General features: G+C 32.2%; 1 protein-coding gene across 1 annotated transcript; it reads left to right on the forward strand.

The window, feature by feature from the left end:
* Positions 1-2,433: 2,433 nt before the first annotated feature.
* LOC143045935 (NXPE family member 4-like) lies at positions 2,434-8,065 on the forward strand. Its single transcript, XM_076218823.1, has 4 exons — positions 2,434-2,522; positions 3,598-4,266; positions 5,472-5,521; positions 7,255-8,065. Exons 2-4 carry the CDS (start codon positions 3,677-3,679, stop codon positions 8,043-8,045), a joined length of 1,431 nt encoding a protein of 476 aa, XP_076074938.1. The 5' UTR covers positions 2,434-2,522; positions 3,598-3,676; the 3' UTR covers positions 8,046-8,065.
* The last annotated feature ends 12,310 nt before the right edge of the window (positions 8,066-20,375 follow it).

The raw sequence follows: 20,375 nt of genomic DNA on the forward strand, positions 1-20,375 counted from the left end.
GACTTCACATTGTCTTTTATAAGAGAGTGTTTCCATGTCAATACATATTGTATGCAGGGACTTCACATTGTCTTTTATGAGAGAGTGTTTCCATGTCAATACATTTTGTATGCAGGGACCTCACATTGTCTTTTATAAGAGAGTGTTTTCATGTCAATACATATTGTATGCAGGGACTTCACATTGTCTTTTATAAGAAAGTATTTCCATGTCAATACAGATTGTATGCAGGGACTTCACATAGTCTTTTATAAGAGTGTGTTTCCATGTCAATACATATTGTATGCAGGGACTTCACATTGTCTTTTATAACAGAGTGTTTCCATGTCAATACATATTGTATGCAGGGACTTCACATTGTCTTTTATAAGAGAGTATTTCCATGTCAATACAGATTGTATGCAGGGACTTCACATAGTCTTTGATAAGAGAGTGTTTCCATGTCAATACATATTGTATGCAGGGACTTCACATTGTCTTTTATAAGAGAGTATTTCCATGTCAATACAGATTGTATGCAGGGACTTCACATTGTCTTTTATAAGAGAGTATTTCCATGTCAATACAGATTGTATGCAGAGACTTCACATAGTCTTTTATAAGAGAGTGTTTCCATGTCAATACATATTGTATGCAGGGACTTCACATTGTCTTTTATAAGAGAGTGTTTCCATGTCAATACATATTGTATGCAGGGACTTCACATTGTCTTTTATAAGAGAGTGTTTCCATGTCAATGCATATTGTATGCAGGGACCTCACATTGTCTTTTATAAGAGAGTGTTTCCATGTCAATTCATATTGTATGCAGGGACCTCACATTGTCTTTTATAAGAGAGTGTTGCCATGTCAATACAAATTGTATGCAGGGACCTCACATTGTCTTTTATAAGAAAGTGTTTCCATGTCAATACATATTGTATGCAGGGACTTCATATTGTCTTTTATTAGAGAGTGTTTCCATGTCAATACATATTGTATGCAGGGACTTCACATTGTCTTTTATAAGAGAGTGTTTCCATGTCAATACATTTTCTATGCGGGGACCTCACATTGTCTTTTATAAGAGAGTGTTTTCATGTCAATACATATTCTATGCAGGGACTTCACATTGTCTTTTATAAGAGAGTATTTCCATCTCAATACAGATTGTATGCAGGGACTTCACATTGTCTTTTATAAGAGAGTGTTTCCATGTCAATACATATTGTATGCAGGGACCTCACATAATCTTTTATAAGAGAGTGTTTCCATGTCAATACAAATTGTATGCAGGGACCTCACATTGTCTTTTATAAGAGAGTGTTTCCATGTCAATACATATTGTATGCAGGGACTTCACATTGTCTTTTATTAGAGAGTGTTTCCATGTCAATACATATTGTATGCAGTGACTTCACATTGTCTTTTATAAGAGAGTGTTTCCATGTCAATACATATTGTATGCAGGGACCTCACATTGTCTTTTATAAGAGAGTGTTTCCATGTCAATACAAATTGTATGCAGGGACCTCACATTGTCTTTTATAAGAGAGTGTTTCCATGTCAATACATATTGTATGCAGGGACTTCACATTGTCTTTTATTAGAGAGTGTTTCCATGTGAATACATATTGTATGCAGTGACTTCACATTGTCTTTTATAAGAGAGTGTTTCCATGTCAATACATATTGTATGCAAGACAAAAGAACTTTTAGTATATAACAAAAGTTCCATTGGGAACTTTCCTTATGCAATATTTTATCCTTTTTGGAAGAAATTTTCTTATAGCATTGGATAAAATATTATATAAGGAAAGTTCCCAATGGAACTTTTGTTATATGCTAAAAGTCCTTTGGAACAAATATTATGGAGGAACTTATATTCTGTCACAACTGTAGCTGTACCGAGTAAAAACACATGCAGTTGCAGTACTAACATACCATTTAACTTTATATTTAAAACTGTTTAAATTGATTTCTTAGACTCAATACAGGATGTTACTGTAGCTGTACGTTTCGTATTGAATGTTTTTACCGAGTAAAACACATGCATTTGCAGTTCTAACATACCATTTAACCTTATATTTTAAACTGTTTGTGTCCTTACACTTCCACGCGAAACCGCGAAATCGAGAACTTGAGAAATCGGGAAATAGGGAAATCGAGAAATAGGGATATAGGGAAATCAAGAAAGCATAAATGCGAAAACGCAAAGGCGTAAACGGTAAAGAATTTTTCGATTTCGCTCTCTCGATTTCTCGATTTCTCGATTTCAAGATTTCTCGATTTCGCGTTTGCAAAGTGAAAGGAGAAAACGCGAAAAGGTGAAATGGCCCCATCCAGTCACCATAAGTTATAATAGATATGCACAATGAACATAATTTTGAGTCTGACTGTCATTTTCGATTTCAAATCGTCTGTAATAAGATCAAGTTAATGTTTTTTAGGTTCAATACGACGTTCAAATTAAATAAGAAACTATTTTGGTCATTGATTTTTGCTGTCCCAATCCTTCAACTTACAACGACAAAATTGTTCGGGTACGTATAATAATATTTGAACTCTTAAATATATTGAATTTCATTTGTCCAGTCAAGTGGCCCTTTGAAGATAATTCGCGACTGCTAACTATAGTCAAGTAATATCATACACATACATGTAGCTATAATGCTATACATATATTTAAATTCAAATACATGTATTTTACCTATCTTCCCATAACTTTTTTCGACAATGATATTGCATTTAACCCCACTTTACCTTTACTATATGATCAGTATTTTCTTTCACGTGAACTTCTCAAAATATGATTTTACTGTGAAATTTGTATACTTTTTCCATATAAAAATGTTCAACTGACCATTGTATACACACTATATCGGTACGGTTACCAAAATGTATTAAGTGAAAAAGGGCTAATTTCCTTCCATATGGTTAATTTTACTTATTTGGACGATGATGTTCCTTTGTTAATATATCACCTATCTGTGTCTATAATTTACGTTTAAGATTTCAATGAGCGTATTACTCATTTATTAAGTCAGGGATTTTTTTTTAAACAATTACTTAAAACCTTAACTTATGCCTCGATAGATACACATATTTCATCAATTGATTTGTAAGTTTGGTTGTATCTGTAGGAACTTATTTCAAACGGAATAGCACATTGTAGTTCTAACGGTCTTGGTAAACTTATGAAATACCAATACGACATTGTAACTAGATCGTTGAATACATTGTTTTATTAGAAAACATTTTGATTTTGTTATCAGTAAATTAAAACCATACTAAATAGCATTCAATTTGGTATATACAAATGCGCGAAATACCGTAATAGGTCACACTATGTTACTAATAGTATTTATTCATCACGAATATGTGCAGCCGAACCGACGATCATTTTTATCATGGGTTTATTGTCGGATGGAATACCTACTGCTACAATTTTTGATAAATAAAGGGTAGCCTAGCGGAATCTGGCAAGATTTGCTGATTGATTCAAAAGTGAGAGAAGAGGTTGGACAAATGATACTTTGATCTTTGAAATAGTTAAATGTATTTGTTACTCTCTAGATACATATATATATATATTTATAATTCGGTTGATTGTTGTAGGTGTCAGATTTTGTGCTTTGGATCCAAAAGAGAGATCTCAACGTTTACAGCAACTGACTTCAAGTATTATAAAAGATACATGAAGTATAAAAGCCTAGATTTCGGAAAATCTCTTGTCTATTTGCCGAAATCTACAGTGGAAATAATATACAATAAATCAGCTACGTTTACTACTGGTGATATTATAACACTCAGAATAATCCTCCATAATAAAAATGGTGACGTTTTTACTGATGGCGGTGATTTTATAAATATTTGGATGTCTGAGAAAGGGAAAGGTGCAAGTTCAGCGGGGTATGTAGTAGATCATGGTAATGGTACGTACATTGGAGTGATAAAGGCATTATGGAGAGGATCTCCAAACATCAAAATTGCTATGTCATTTCAAAAAGAATCTATTGGACTATTTGTAAACTATCTATACAAGTATGGAATGGTGAGGACGTTAAAAGGAGTTTTTAAGAATGCTCGTGGAGAGACTGGTAAAGGTATCTGCGGCATTCACACACTGACAAAACACGGCATCTGTGACTTTACATCAATGAATTATGGAATGAGATGGTTTTGTTCATTGCCAGATAAACCTGGGTTTACTTGTTCTGACTGGTATGCCCCAATTGGAGATATGACGGTACCTACATTTACAAAATCACAGAAGCAGTTCTTGAGGTAATACATTTTTATATTCAAGGAATTTCGGCATTTGAGGGAATATTTTCATTCAATGGATAATTTTCTTTATTTTCATTACACATACATATTGTATCTTTTATACTTTGACGCTTTCAATTTCACAAGTACCACTTGAAAAAGAACCAGCGATAGCTTCTATTTGAAGAGGAGAAATTTTTTTAAAAATCAGTTTAAATTATGAACCTTATAGTCAATATTTCAAAAGTTAATCTTAGTAATTATCTGAGAACTTCGTGAAGATATTTTATATGTTTGAAGGGACAAACTTGAAGTTAGCCAACCATGATATAAAAAAATGATTTTCTGCAGATTGCATTGAGTGTGTAGCTCAATGTAATATCTTTAGTTAGCTTGCTTGCTAGCTTAACCACGAAGTCATTATTAGGTTATGTAAACTATCCTCCTTTAAGAGTATACTAGTCCGACAGATAACCAATCTATCTGTCTGTAGGACTAGGCTACTTCGAAATGAGGGTAGTGTAACTAACCTAATAATGACTTCATCGTTCAGCTAGCAAGCAAGCTAACCAATGATATTGCATTAAGCTACACACTCAATGCAATCGGCTGTAAAAAGTATATCACATTGCTTCTATTTTATTTGTTTTGCTTGAATGAACGGCATAGCATCTTGAGGGAACGTGATAACTTTCTTGTGGGAACGACATAGAATCTTGAGGGAACGCCATTGTATCTTGAGGGGCTGACTTATTCTTATTCTTTCATGGCCGCATTCTGCCACCGTAGAATAGTTTTTTCTATAATAGCTCACAAAACAGATTTCAAAGAAAGAATGTCTGTACTAAATTATAATCCTGGTACCTTTGATAACTATTTGCATTTCAATATGTGTGACGTCATGTGAAGTTGTAAGAACTTGACATACAAAGGGTCTTAAAGAATGCATTTGCAAATTAAGAGGAATAATCTTTGTGCATGTATATGAGCTATGCAAATGCATATGCATAAACAATCTGTACAATCTAAACTATTTTTTTAACCACACATTTCTTGTTCTTTTATTGTAAAATATATTTAAGAGATGCATTATATATGTGTGATTCGATTGAAAAGATGTATTCATATATGACCTTTGTTATTTGCTCTTAGTGACTGTTTGACATACATTTTTATATGATCGTTTGTAAACATAATATAAAAAAAACTGTTTATACTTGCAGTTCTACTAGATATAAAATCATAAAGGAAATTAAAGTTGATGTACTTGGTGGTAAGTTATTAAAGTAACCTGGTAAAAGGTAATATCTCTTGCACAATTTATTGTTATTTAAGGTAACTGGGGTGTCTTCCTCCATTTTGAATTTTAAAATAGCATAAAACAATAGGTTTAGATCTTTAATGAAATGTGCAAATTTTAAGAGTGATGTGTAATTCGTGTGTAAGACTTTTCGTGTTACAATGTAGTGTAGAAAATTTGTGTTTTGTCATATTTACGGCTGTATTTTCTATAAAAACCACATATTTATGGTTGATTTTTTGTTCAACTTTGCCACAAACGGGGATATAATGCAGATAGTAAAAGAGATACATGTAACTCGGTTAAAGTAAATTTTGTAATATAGTGTTGGGAATTTACCAACCTTAATCTCTAGCAATAAAGCAAATACGGTGACCCAATTTTTTCTTTCTTTCATCTGAAGACGTGTTCTATGAGCTATCTTCTCACATTTTGTCTTTAAGGTCTATGGCGTAGTTTTCTTTTAAAAAAAAACATTGGATTTTCCATGCGTAATCTATACAAACTATTTCACAACCTTTAGCATTTACGTAAGGAATACTTTAGAGCATGTTTGTCAATCTTATCCTTTGAGGACAGTTTCAAAGTTTCCTAAATATATATAAGAAGATGTGGTATGAGTGTCAATGAGACAACTTTTGATCCAAGTCACATGTTGTAAAAATGTAAACCATTTTAGATCAAAGTATTGCTTTAAACACGGAACCCTTGCTCACATAGAACAGCAAACTATAAAGAGCCCCCAAATGACTAGTGTAAAACCTTCAAACAGGTATAATCTATATAAAAAACGAGAAACGAGAAACACTTGAGCCACATCAACAAGCTAAAAGCACTGAACAATAGATTCCTGACATAGGACAGGTGCAAGGAAATGCAGCGGGTTAAAACGTTTTAACAGACGCCAACCTTCACCTAACATAGAAAGACGGACTATCAAATATCAACTGAAATGGTTTAACTCTATCAAAAGACATATCAACAAAAACGAGTAAACATACACTGAACAAATAAATTTGATCTATGACACAATAAAAACACAATATTAATAAAAACAAAGGTGGATATAAAACAGTGTTAGAAAGACATTGTGACAACTATAACCTTGGTCAACATGACGTTTAATAAAAAAAAAAGTTCACAGGTAAATATGATAATTCTGTTGAAAACAGAACATAGATTACGGAAATATGTTTTCACTAAAATAAATAAATGTGTTGTTCATAGTTCGAGAACAAAAGTGTATGTATAATGTTTTGTAATAATCACCATTTCGGTGTTAAACTCATGTCGAATGTGTAAGAAAATTGACCAATTTGGCTGCCAACACTAGACTCAACCACCAACTATAACTTTAAAAAAAAAATGAGAATTTGATATATTTTTCCTTCGATCTATTGACCCAAACATTGATTGATTTTTCTTTCGATATAGCTCCCATCTGTTTAAGTCTCAATACAATCGTACAAGTTAAAATCAAGGTATCAATTAGAAAATAATATTTTGGACACACGAACGATAGTAACGAACAGAAGGACAAACAAGTTTTCATGGCGCTTTAAATAGAATGTTCATACACCAAAATTAAATCTAATGTATAATCCTTAAAAGAATTTATTATATTCATGTCAAGCTTATTGCATGTCTGTTTAATATGAAGATAGTTGCATTTTTGGGACACTTGTGTATTGTTTTTCTTTTTGCAGATAAAACCATAGGTCATCCAGAGCACTCGTGTAGTCTAATAAATCCTTCAGTCACATGGAACATTTCGTCCCCAGTTGGATATTTTTATAATAAAACTTGGCATAATCTCTTATGTCAAAAAAAAGTTGAACCAAGTTTTAACAGGTATTTAGCCTGTCTAAGAAACCGGGAGATTTACATGGTTGGAGATTCTACAGTGCGAGAATGGCTTTTATCAATTGTTGATATTTTAAATCTTGCACTCTCGGTTAAACGGACATCAGATGCTCTAAAAGGTTATCATCAACCAATTAAAGCGTTTAGTAAAAATAAGAGAGACAACATTACTGTTACATGGGCTGCGCATGAGTTCCCATTTTTCACCTATTCACGGAATGCGACAATACATCATTTCAAACCTGCAAGCTATCATCTTAACGTAATACGTTCTAAAAATCCGATCGTAGTGCTGCATTTGTATGTACACATAGGTTATGCTCCATTGTCAGTTTATGAAGAACATGTTATGAACGCCAAAGACGCTATAAATAAATTCTTGTATCGAGTGCCTGGCGCAAAAATATTCATTAAAGGTCCACATTACTTCGAACATGATAATGAAGGTGTTCCGTATGATTTTGTGAGATTTTTGCAGGATAAAACGATATTCAAAATTTTCGACAATATCAAACATAAGGTTGTGTATTTAAACGAATGGGATATCACAGTTTCTTCAGAAAATAAATATATGCATCCATCTTACGATTTAAGAAAACCAATGATACATGAACTACTGTCATATATTTGTTGATATTTTCAACTAACAGACTAGTCTATCCTCCTATATGTTATTATATAACTTATTATAATAAAACTGTTTTACTTTGATTTGATTTTAAACATATTATATTCATTAAGATATTAAAAGGATTGAGCAACAGGCACAGTCTATAAAAGCTCTCTCCATATTACACGTTCAAGGTATAATTCAATTATAACAACTGTAATTAAAATAATGCAATATAGTGGAACATGCATGCTACTTATGAGCACACACGAGCAAAATATGTTTACAGTGTTACTTACTAATGCAAAGTATATTTAAGTATATAAGCAATTACTCATCATGTATTCAAGAACCTTGAAACATGCAAATATCCTTTATAAGTCATTAGAAATATATATATATGTATGGCTTGAAAGAGACACTAAGCTTGCTTAGTGGATAAGATGAATTAATGTTTAAGTGGAGGAGAAAAAAATAAAAAATAAAACTAAATGAAACAAAAAATAAGTAAGTTTCAAACAAAACGTTGAGTGTCACTGATATATTTATGAACAGATTTAAAAATAGCAATATTCATATCATATGAAAATAATCTGTTTCCGAAAAGCAATAATTCAATATTTATATCTACATTATCAACAATGGAGTTAATGGAATCAAGAAGGATCTGTCTTACATCATTGTACTTAGGGCAACTGAAAAAGAAATGTTTGTTATCCTCAACAGGGTGATTACAGTTTGAGAGTTGACAGTGACTTATATTAAGTTTCCTTATCCCATAGTCGAAAGGTTTAATTATATCATCAGTCCTAAAAAACATTTTCCGGTCCACTTCTTAATATACCCAAACTTGGGGATTTTTGTAAACTCAAAGGAAGACTATTCAAAGTCTTATAGTGGAAGGAATGAAACTATTAAAATAAGAGCTAGTTCTAGCAAGAGGCGAATGAAAAGTGTTATTTTCATTCCTCAAAGTATAAGGGGTTTGTCTGGGAAGATATGGCTGGACTAACTCATATAAGTATGCAGGTCTCATCCTTTTTAATATTTTATTATAGAATAGTATAAGCTTATGTTTTATTACGTCTATTCTTCAGAGTTTCTAAACCTAATTCAAAATAAAGTTTTTGTGGAGGAATTACGTCGTAAACCTGTAATAATTCTAGCGGCTTCTATCTGAATATTTTTAAGAAACTCAGACTCTAGCTGGGAGCAATTGCCCCATACAACATCACCATACTCTAATAATTATATAGGTCTAATAAAAGCATAATAAATACGTATAAGTGAACTCCTATCTAATAAATGTTTAACTTGACGAAGCACAGATAGACGAGAGCATACTTTTTTATAAGTAATATCAATATGTGAGTTCCATGAAGCTGATAACTGAAATGTCATCCCAAGATGACAGTGAATATTTATTTTCTCAACCTCTTCCCCATTTATCCCAAAAAAATTAAGGTGGGTATTCCCTTTCCCTTCTAGTAAATACAATATTTTTAGTTTTCTTAAGAGTTAAATTGAACAACCCACGATTTTGCCCAATTTGAGATAACACCCAAGTCATCAGTCAAAGAAGCAGCTGCTACAGCAGGATCACCATTTACTATAACAAATAACGAGGTGTCATCTGCAAAAAGTCATTAGAAATGTCATTAACTATATCATTTATATAAATAAGAAACAGAAAGGGTCCTAAAACTGATCCCTGGGGGACACCTGCATGTATACTTCTTAGAGTTGACGAAAAACCTTCTGAAACGACCTTTTGTTGACGATCTGAAAGATAACTTGCTACCCAAGATAAGAGCTGATCATTTATGCCAGATTGTTTAAGTTTAAATAAAAGTCCTTTATGCCAAACTTTATCGAAAGCTCTAGATACATCACAAAATACAAACCTTACATCCCTTCCACTATCCATATTACTAATAATTTTATGATATATTTCAATTAACTGATTAACAGTAGAGTCACCTGGCTGGAATCCAAATCGAAACTTTGACAACAGGTTATTACCTCTCATATAATTATACAAATGTTTAAATAGAACTTTTTACATAATCTTACAAACAATACTATTAACAGATATTGGACGATAGTTTAGAGCTGAATGTGGACTATCTTTTCCTTTAAAAATAGGATTAACATGTGCAATTTTCCATAACAGTGGTACCTGTTTAACTGATAGAAACATATTAAATAACTTAGTTAATGGTTTAGAAATAAAGCTAGCAACCTCTTTTAAAATTCTAGGACTGATACCGTCAGGTCCAGCTGGTTTGTTAACATTCAAGATTTTTAACTGATCTAAAATTCCTTTCTCAGTGATGACATGGAGGAGGTTTATTATTATCAGGAATTTCTGGTTCTGTGTCAATATAAGCTATATTAGCAAAATGATTGTTCAGGATCTCTGATTTGTCCAATGGATGAATACAAATTTGGCCATCATGTTCCAAAAAAGGGGGGGGGATCTCTATTTTTAGTAAAATTTGATACAGACTTGGCAATGCGCCACCATTTACTAGAAGGAATATTTTTGTCAATAAATTGAGATGTCAGTTTGCACTTATAATCTTCTTTTGCCTTTCTAACTAAGCTGATAATTTCATTAAGAATTTTTTTCAGTGATCTGGATTATTTGAAGTTTTCGCTTTGTGGTGAATTTTATTACGATGTCTTATCTTGTTTCTTATTAAGTTGTTCATAAAAGGTTTATCATTTGGTCTTACTGTAATAGTTTTAGTCGGTATATCTCTATTTACAGTACTTTCGAATGTTCTGACAAAGTTCATATAAACATCATTTATATTATTTGAATTAAAAACAACATCATCCCAGTCCTTCATAATCTGCACGCTTAAAACCACGAATTTGTCTTTTAAACGAGTGTTGTTTAAAATTTAAATGAAATTTCGACTGAAACAGGAGAGTGAGAACTGCATATCGGTGTAAGAACAGTTACTGATTTAATTAAGTTCTTGCGATTAGTCACACACAAATCAATACAAGTTCCAGTTTGGGTTGTGAAGTTGGTAGGCTCCCAAACAATATTTTCTAAGTTTAAACGGTTAAGTAACTTTTTAAAAGAGTTACTTGTGTTTGACATCATATCGCAATTGAAATCACCACAAAGGAAAATTGGCAAATTACAATCAAGTGCTTTATCTACTGACTCATTAAATAAGTCCCATATATTAGAATTTGAGTTTGGAGGCCGGTATAAAACACCAACTAAAAATTTTTCATTACTATAATTCCTCACTTCAACCCAAAGCAACTCAAGATTGCTTACAGATATGTCGTTCTGTATGATAAAATGTAGACTATTTTTCACATAGATGGTCACACCTCCACCATGTCTATTTCTATCTAACCTAATAGGCTTAAGAAACCCATTTAATTTAATTTGGTCATCGGTAATTGACTAGTCAAGATGAGATTCTGATATACAAATAATGTCATACTCATGTAGTTCATTGTTAATGAGATCTAACTTAGTAAGTTAACTACACATATTATTGTGTACTATTTTCAAATTATTTTTGTTACTTTGATCTGGACCTGGATTTTGCTCAATTCCAGCAACCAGTAACAAAAACTGTATAATACTACTGAGGAAAAAAACATTTTATATGATTATAGGGAGGATTATGTTGTGATTAATATTATAGTTATTAATGTTTAAAACATTGATCAGTCAAAACTATCAAAACTTATAATGAATATATAGACTGATCAAAACTTATAATGAATATATAGTGAAACATAAGCACATGATGTACACTTTGGACAGACCTTCGAAACCAAACGCTGGCATATGCATTGATTAACAGGACACCCAAAACTAGACGAGATAAAGTACAAAACAAAACATACATGTACATAACATATATATGTTCCAGACCATACGAGTATTTGGACCGTACGCGTACGATCCGGACCGTATACGTATACTCGTACGGTCCGACCATACGCGTAGGGTCGGACCGTATGAGTATACTCGTACGGTCCAGCTGACCATACATGTTTTGGTATCATATGGGCTAAATTAAAAAAAATAAACAATAACCAAAAGTTTGTAGCTTTAGTTCTCCAAGATACTATTTTTACATCAGATGGGTAAGTGAATAAGCGTACAATTGAAATTCAATGTTTGTTTAATTCTATATCTGAATCCGATTTGTGGTCTCGCTGCAGTTGACACAAACTACCACAAGGAATGTTATGTTTTCTTTTATTAATTTACATTAACATGTTTGCGGTCCATTCATGTTCCTTTACATATGCATTTCTTTTTAAAGTTCACAAATATTATAAAACATTTGTCCTTGTACGTTTTGTTTACATCCGTTAACCTCAATTTCGATGAGCATACTGGCCTTTAATTAATTACTGACATGCTAATTACAGGAGATTAACAGATTAAACTAGCGTGACCTTTTTAAAAAGTTAGAATATTAAGTTTTTATTTCAATATCAATTGAACTTTTTATATTAATTTGAGATATAAGATTTTTTTATCTGTTATTTACATTTGTATCTGATAAACTTGACCATCTTCTTATTATTAGTTGAACCGTACTCATACGGTCTGGAACATATACAAAACATGCAAAAGGAAAACATTGATAAATAACAAATGTTAACGATATCAATTATCACTTATATTGTGATACTGTAATACTATTGAAAAAACAAATTAGCAAGGTCTGTGTTCATGCAATAATCTTTGTTTTAGAGTTTCAAAGATGTGGGCAGTAATTGTAAATTGTGAGACTTTGAAATGTAGAAAACAAAACAAAAGCAAAATAAATAATATTTAGCTTGCATTTCAGACAAAAATTGAATAATGCGCAGTGATATTGACTAAACTAATCTATAGAATATGCTAGACAGAAATTTGTAAACTCGACTTAAATTTCAATTCACGACACCAGTGTAGGAGTGAGAAACATATTTATATTCTCTATGTTTTAGATTCTGGTAATACTATAGTTATGAAAATAAATGTATGGGACACCCTTTACTATTGCAACCATTTGTCAGTTGTTTTTGTGTAAATCTCATGTGTAAAACTAGTTACCTAAAGGATATAAATAATAAAAATTTTATGTTTACAAATCTGCAAGCAAACCGGAAATATGAGTTTTTAAAATTTAAACCAAATACGTAGGAAACGTATATTTTCCGGAAAATAAGTATGAAATAAAGTAGTCCGAGATTACTCTGACGTCCAACGCTGTTTTGCCAGACAAGCTGGGGCCGTTGGACGTCAAAGCTCGTCCCATATCAAAAAGTGGATATTTTGGTCATCATTTTTAATTAATTCTACATAGGCGGTAATGGTAACATTTTCCTCCGTTGCTCAGTCCATATCGTTTACTTGAACATGTGTGATGGCTCATATCGAAGCTGATACATTTATACATGTCTGGTTAAATTTTCGGGGTGGCAAGTGAGATTACTTTTTTCGCAAATTGCTGGACCCCGGAAGATGGTGAAAAATGTCACTCTCCACATGAAATAATCCCAAAATTATGATCATAAAACTCAATAAAAAAATTGTCCTTTCTAATAATTTATTTCAGGTCAAATCTACATATTTCTTTTCTCATCACTTCAGCTCTATAAAACAGTTCTTATTGTTCATTTGTGTCCATTTTTAAAATCACAGCATCCACAATTGTATGGCGGACTAATATTGTTTTTTAATTACGTCATCTGAGTTCCTCATCGCAAGGTCTATTAGGGATCCTGACCCATTTGCCCGTCTAAAATAGATGAGCTGCTTCGTCGCTTCTTGTGCCGACTAACGGTCTTGGAATTATATAAATCGGGTATCAATTTGTTAATTTTTCATTTATCTCTTCATTTATGTAAGTTTCACCTACCAGACCCTGGTTGAGTTTTGTAATATCATCACAAATTCTAACTTTGAGTGCTTCGTTTATATTCTTGTTTTTACGCTGAAGTGTAATTTTGGTATCCATTCTAAGAAATTTTATGAGAATTGGCCTTGGACTCCCTTCTTTCCCTGGTATTCTATGCATTGCAACAATTTCTGACGGGTTGATATCTAATTTGACTTTGTTCTTTAGTTCGTTAAGAAGAGAATGTGGTAGGTCTTCATTTCGATTTTCTGGCAATTGGTATATTTTCACATTTTTCTTACGTGAGTATTGTTCGTTCCAGTTACCAAGCCGAACACCTTCAGTTGCTTTCCTCTTGTTTTCATCAACGACATCCCTCATTTTTGTAAGATCAGAATGTAGACTAGCATTTTTTTCCAGCAGATTTCCATTTTCAAACTCAATAGTGTTTAATTTATCATATAGATGAGATATTTTGGAATCGTAATTGGCTTTTAATTTATCGACTTATGACTTGACTTCCGTCATTATCTCTTTTTTAATTTGTTTTTTCAGGTTTTTGGATAATTGTTTAAATATCTCTGTGAAATTCGGGACATTTTTCAGGGACTGCTTGATTTCATCAAGTTCGTTTTCTATACAAATACTCACTGGGGTAAAGCTGATGATCGTAACTGCATTCACGGTCATCCCAAGATGTCGGATGAAAAATTAGGTCAGTTTCTGTATTGTCTGTTAAAGTGTTTCTAGATCATTTTCTTTACAAATCAAACATTGAGACGACGTAAATGTATAAAAGAATCACTCGGAAATCACTAATTACTACCGAGAAATGTGCATGAATTGTGAAGTTCAATTTGAAAAAATCGTTAAGATGACCGTAAATCATAATCAAAATATTTTCAAGATGACCGTAACATATAACAAGGATGACCGTGATTGGTAAAAAGATGACCGTAACTTGTAAAGGATGACCGTAATTTGTAAAGGCTGACTGTAATTTATAAAGGACGAGTCGACCGTCAATTCTATGAAATATCCGTACTTGTATTCAAAGCTTTTGTTGAGATTGTCGATCTCAATAGGGCTCGGTTAGCGGATATACATATATTTCATAAATTTCTTTTTTTAAACTATTGGCCGTATTTTGGGTTCATGACAATGATAGTAAATTGCATATTTCTCGTAAACAATGAAATATGTATTTATTACGACGTTAAAATTTAAATACAAATTGACAGCAATACGACGAAAATTTGAAGAAACATGAATTTGTCCCTATTACACGGATGCCTATTCTACACTGTCATTTTCTATGTTTAGTGGACCGTGAAAATGGGATAAAACTTTAATTTGGTATTAGAATTAAAAATATCATATCATAGGAAAAATGTGTACTAAGTTTCAAGTTGATTTAACCTGAAGCTAGACAAACGGACAAACGAACAGACGAACGCACACACAGACCAGAAAAACATAATGTTCATAAATGGAACATAAAAACATTAATAATACCTATGAAGATTCGGTAATCGAGCCATTGTGTATGGTTTGAGAGGAAGCAGATTAAAATCTTAATATGTCTTAATATATGCAGGCGGAAACCCAGTTGAAATAGAACAAAAGAATCTTACCTCTTTGTTAGAGAAGGCGATAAATGTTTACTGTAATGTTTACTATAGTAACAAAATTTTTAACAGATATAAGAAACAAATAAAACGACAATTTTCTTCTCAATTACGAAGTGTTTAATTTTAAAAACACCATTTGCATAAGTTTTCAATTTATCTATTACATAGTAATGCAGAACAATAAGATATCAAGTCGACAACATGGGTACTATAAGTTGGATGTAGAAAATGCATAACCTCCGATTTGTTTTTGTTTTACCACGGACGAAAAACATATCAATCTACTAGTTCAGAAATTTTCGTGTCTGCCCTTCCATTAGGTGAATCAAGAAAAAAATCCCAAAAAATAGGTAACGATTGTATCGAAAAGAGAAAATCGAGTGCACCTTTTTATGTTAGGGCGGTGTATATTTTGTCTTTAAAACGTAGAAAGCAAGTCAGAGTATTTGATATAGCATCTCGCTTCAGATACTATATTTTTTTATATATCAAAGCTACAGGTTGACTTTATAACGTAAAAAAGGACAGTACGAAAAGATGAAATATATGGGTCAAGTGAAATATGTATCTAATGAATCACAAAAACAGAGTAGGTGTGTTCGAATAGCTATTTATTTTTCTAAAAGTACTTGACGACAGTCTTTTAATTTGGATGATGAAAATGCATATCTTCGAGAAAAAAAATGTTTGTGTGTGATATCTAAGGTTTATAATCTTCAACCACTGAAAATTGTTAGTCTGCCTGCCCTTCCTTCTTTTGTGGATAGCTGTCTCATTGGCAATCATACCACATCTTCTTTTTTATATATTCCACGAAATATTTTTACCATATTTTTTTTAAATGCTTAAGAATTTTAAAAATTCCACCTGACATCCGATTAGACAATAGTTTTAAGTTGAATCAATACAGACAAGATCATTAATTGATGCTCATTAGCTAGTAGATACATTTGTCTTTTAAATACAACTGACATATAAGGATCGTAATGGTGCTATGTGGATAAATGTATCGGTTTTCAAGAGCAAAATTGGCAGCGCGTCATCCCTACAATGGCTTCTATTTCTACGATTGTGTAATGGAGAGATAATTTTGACGAAGTAGAATCCTAACTGTATGAATAACATTTCTGTATATATATATACAAATTGACAACGTTCCCCCTTGTGATACGCTATTCGTACAAGACTATTTTAAGGATCTACTTTGCTGGAGCTCACCATCACTAGTTTAGTCGTATGATATTTTCAAAATATGTTTTGTTATTTTATTTTCACGACAAAATGGAAGACGATATAATATCAATGGGTGTACATGCATTGGCATTTTTAAAAATGTGTATTTATTATACGCCATTAAAAGGAATCCCAGAAATAAAAAAAAAATTCTTTTGTCTTGTAGTTGGAGGCTGTGCACCGCCTTTTTTTATTATACTTGTAAGGTATCATTTTATCGCGCTTTTGTTGCATGGTTTCCCCACTTGTTCATGTGCATGTCTTGTTGCAAATTCATTTTAAAAATTCAACCCTCTACTGTAAAAAAGATACATATGGTGAACTATGCATTTGAAGCACGTCTTATTTTCTTCTACTTATAGGATAATACTCTCATATTAACACGTTTATACCACGATTAACTTCATTGGATACAAAAAGGTAGTTATATAAATACGGATATTTCTTAGAAATGACGGTCATCCTTTAAAAGTTACGGTCATCATTTACAAATTACGGGCATCTTAAAACCAATTATGGTCACCCTTGTTATGAATCTTTGATTCTGTTACGGTCATCTCGATTGTGATTTACGGTCATCTGAGCGATTTTTTCAAATCGAAATTCCTGTTTCATGCACATTTCTCGGTAGTAATTAGTGATTTCCGTGTGAATCTTTTATACATTTACATCGTTGAAATGTATGATTTGTAAAGAAAATGATCTAGAAACACTTTAACAGACAATACAGATACTGACCTAGCTAATTTTTCATCCGACATCTTGGGATGACCGTGAATGCAGTTACGGTCATCAGCTTTACCCCCAGTGAATTCTATGGTCCGAGGAACTGGAGAGGCAAGAGTGGAGACGCTTGGCTGGATTTGTGATATTATGTTTATCTCCTGTTTTCTCTAAAAATGCTGATTCCTCGACATTATTTGTGTTTTTGGCTGACAGTTTATCGACTTTAACAGTAGAAATGAAACTGGTTATTTGTTTTGTTGTTGAGACATATTTCATTACGCGATTTAAACGTTTGAAAGTTTACTTATGTGTACATCTATATGTAAGGTAAACATTGGCTAATTACTACTCACTCGGTCGTCAATTTTATAACTCGTAATTTAAACTGCAATCTTTATAATTATTGTTCTGTTTTTTTTTTTAATACATTAATTCCAATCAATTAGTAGTAACATCGATGTAACAGAAAAGACGTAAAGAATATCTCTTAATGCATAAAAACACAAAACTCTGTGCAACAAATTCACATCAAACCTTCATGGGCGCCATCTTTTTGTGTGTTTTTTTTTTTATGTATATACGTCAAATTGTTTATATTCTTTTACTGTGTAGGATAAAGGCTGATTTGACAGCAATTAAATACAGAACGTCTCATACATTCACTGCACTACTTAATAAAAAGAAAAACAAGTTGCTTTCTTTAAAAAAAAGAAATGTAATCGTGAACCCAAATGCCTGTTTTATACGAAATGTCAAATAATGGTTATATAAAGATCTGTGCTTAAAGTACCTTTTTTGTTGATTAAATGAAAGAAACAGTTGTATACCGCTGTTCAATTGCTATTAATCGATTAAGAAAACATAAGACAGTAAAGTACTTATAACAAACTAAAACCAAGTAAATCATTCTATAGGATATAGAAACTGACATGGATTGTCAATGTAACTGCTGTTAAATATGGGGCAAAATATTCTTGTTAAAATAATTCCATTTCCATCTCCGTCCCTCTCTTTGGTCCGAAAGATAACATTCTTGATAAGAGTCACCTACGCAGAGGAGCATTATTTATAGTGGTTTCCTCTTGGCACCTTTCGGCGCAACTATTATCCATGTGCGAAAAAAGAGAGAGGAACGTTCACTGCGTATTATATATCCCTCAAAACAACAACTGATAATACTTTTTTCCGGATTTTCTGTTTATAATTGATACATGTACCTTTGTATACAATGATTGCAAAAATGTATATTGGGCCAGATTATTTTGTTTGCTTGTGTGATAAGACTATTATAAAATGGGAACTGGAATATTTATTTCTACAAACTCCCAGACACAACCTTAGAATCAAATGAATGTCCACTAACATATTATGTGATTTTGTTAAAAATATATGATAAACAGATTAATACATAACTTAAAACAGTAATCGAATGTTGAATTATTACAGATCAATACACAGTAGTGGTAACATTAGTCCAGAACATATGTTCAGTATATTTATAATTTTATATGTGATAAGACAAGATTTTTTATATCTAAAATCAGACAGGCTTCCACCTCAGATTCGCATGCTGTATCACTACTAGACCAATACCAACCCTCGGGACCTTTAGTCCTCAGGACTGATATTGGTGTCTCATGGGTGGTGATACAGTATGCGATACCGATTGATATTTGTTTCTCGTGGTGATACAGCATGCGATACGGATTTTGCCATTTATTATTTCAGTTTGAAATGCAGATGGAAAAGAACAAAGGAAGGTTAGTTAAAAAAATCGTTGCTAAATAATATTAATAATTAGATGTCAAATATAATGAAGTTCTAGAGGGCTTTCTTAATTCTGTATTTACAACTTGTTAGGCCATTACCTCTTTAATTAATGTTTGTCCATTATTCTTTTACCTTTATATTCTTAAAACATATAAAAAAGAAGATGTGGTATGATTGCCAATGAGACAACTATCCACAAAAGAACAAAATGACACAGACATTAACAACTATAGGTCACCGTACGGCCTTCAACAATGAGCAAAGCCCATACCGCATTGTCAGCTATAATAGGCCCCGATAAGACAATGTAAAACAATTCAAACGAGAAAACTAACGGCCTTATTTATGTAAAAAAACAACCCATTTGTCTCTATTCCTCATATTTTTACCATTATTCAAAATTGTTTAAAACTCATCCAAACCTTCATTTATATAATATAGTAGCATTGTTTATCTCCAAACAGTCGTTCTCATGGACGCAAAAGGAAAACCCATTCAAACGAGAAAACCAACGGTCTAATCCATAAAAAAAAGAGCAATACTTATTAACCACATCAACAAACGACAACTACTGAACATCATATTCCTGACGTAGTACAGGTGCAAACAAATGCAGCGGATTTAACCGTAATAGGTACCAACCATCACCTTTATCTGAAACAATTGCGTACCATCACAACAGAGAAAGTCACATTACAGAATATCAATCAAAAGACATATTAACACAAGAAAACGTACACTGAACGAATACATTTGATCTCTGACACAATGTAAATACAAAACAAATCATTTAAAGGGGTTAGATGGTTACCAATTTCAGAATAAACAGCCATAACCTTGAACAAAATGCCGCCAAATAGAATAATGTACACAGTTAAATGAAAATACTTTTATTGTGAGGTATACGTATAAATGGAGAACGGAAATATATTTTACAAAATAAATAAATTTGTTGTTCATAGTACGATAACATAAGTGATAACTTATAGTAATACCAAACGCTTATAAAATCTGGTATTAAAAATAGTAAAAATAAAAATCGAAATCTTTTTTAAAACAATTAACAAAAATACCGAACTCCGAAAAAAAATATAGGAGAGTGTTTCCATGTCAAT

This window comes from Mytilus galloprovincialis, chromosome 1 (assembly GCF_965363235.1).
Source record: "Mytilus galloprovincialis chromosome 1, xbMytGall1.hap1.1, whole genome shotgun sequence".
NCBI classification, from domain to species: domain Eukaryota; kingdom Metazoa; phylum Mollusca; class Bivalvia; order Mytilida; family Mytilidae; genus Mytilus; species Mytilus galloprovincialis.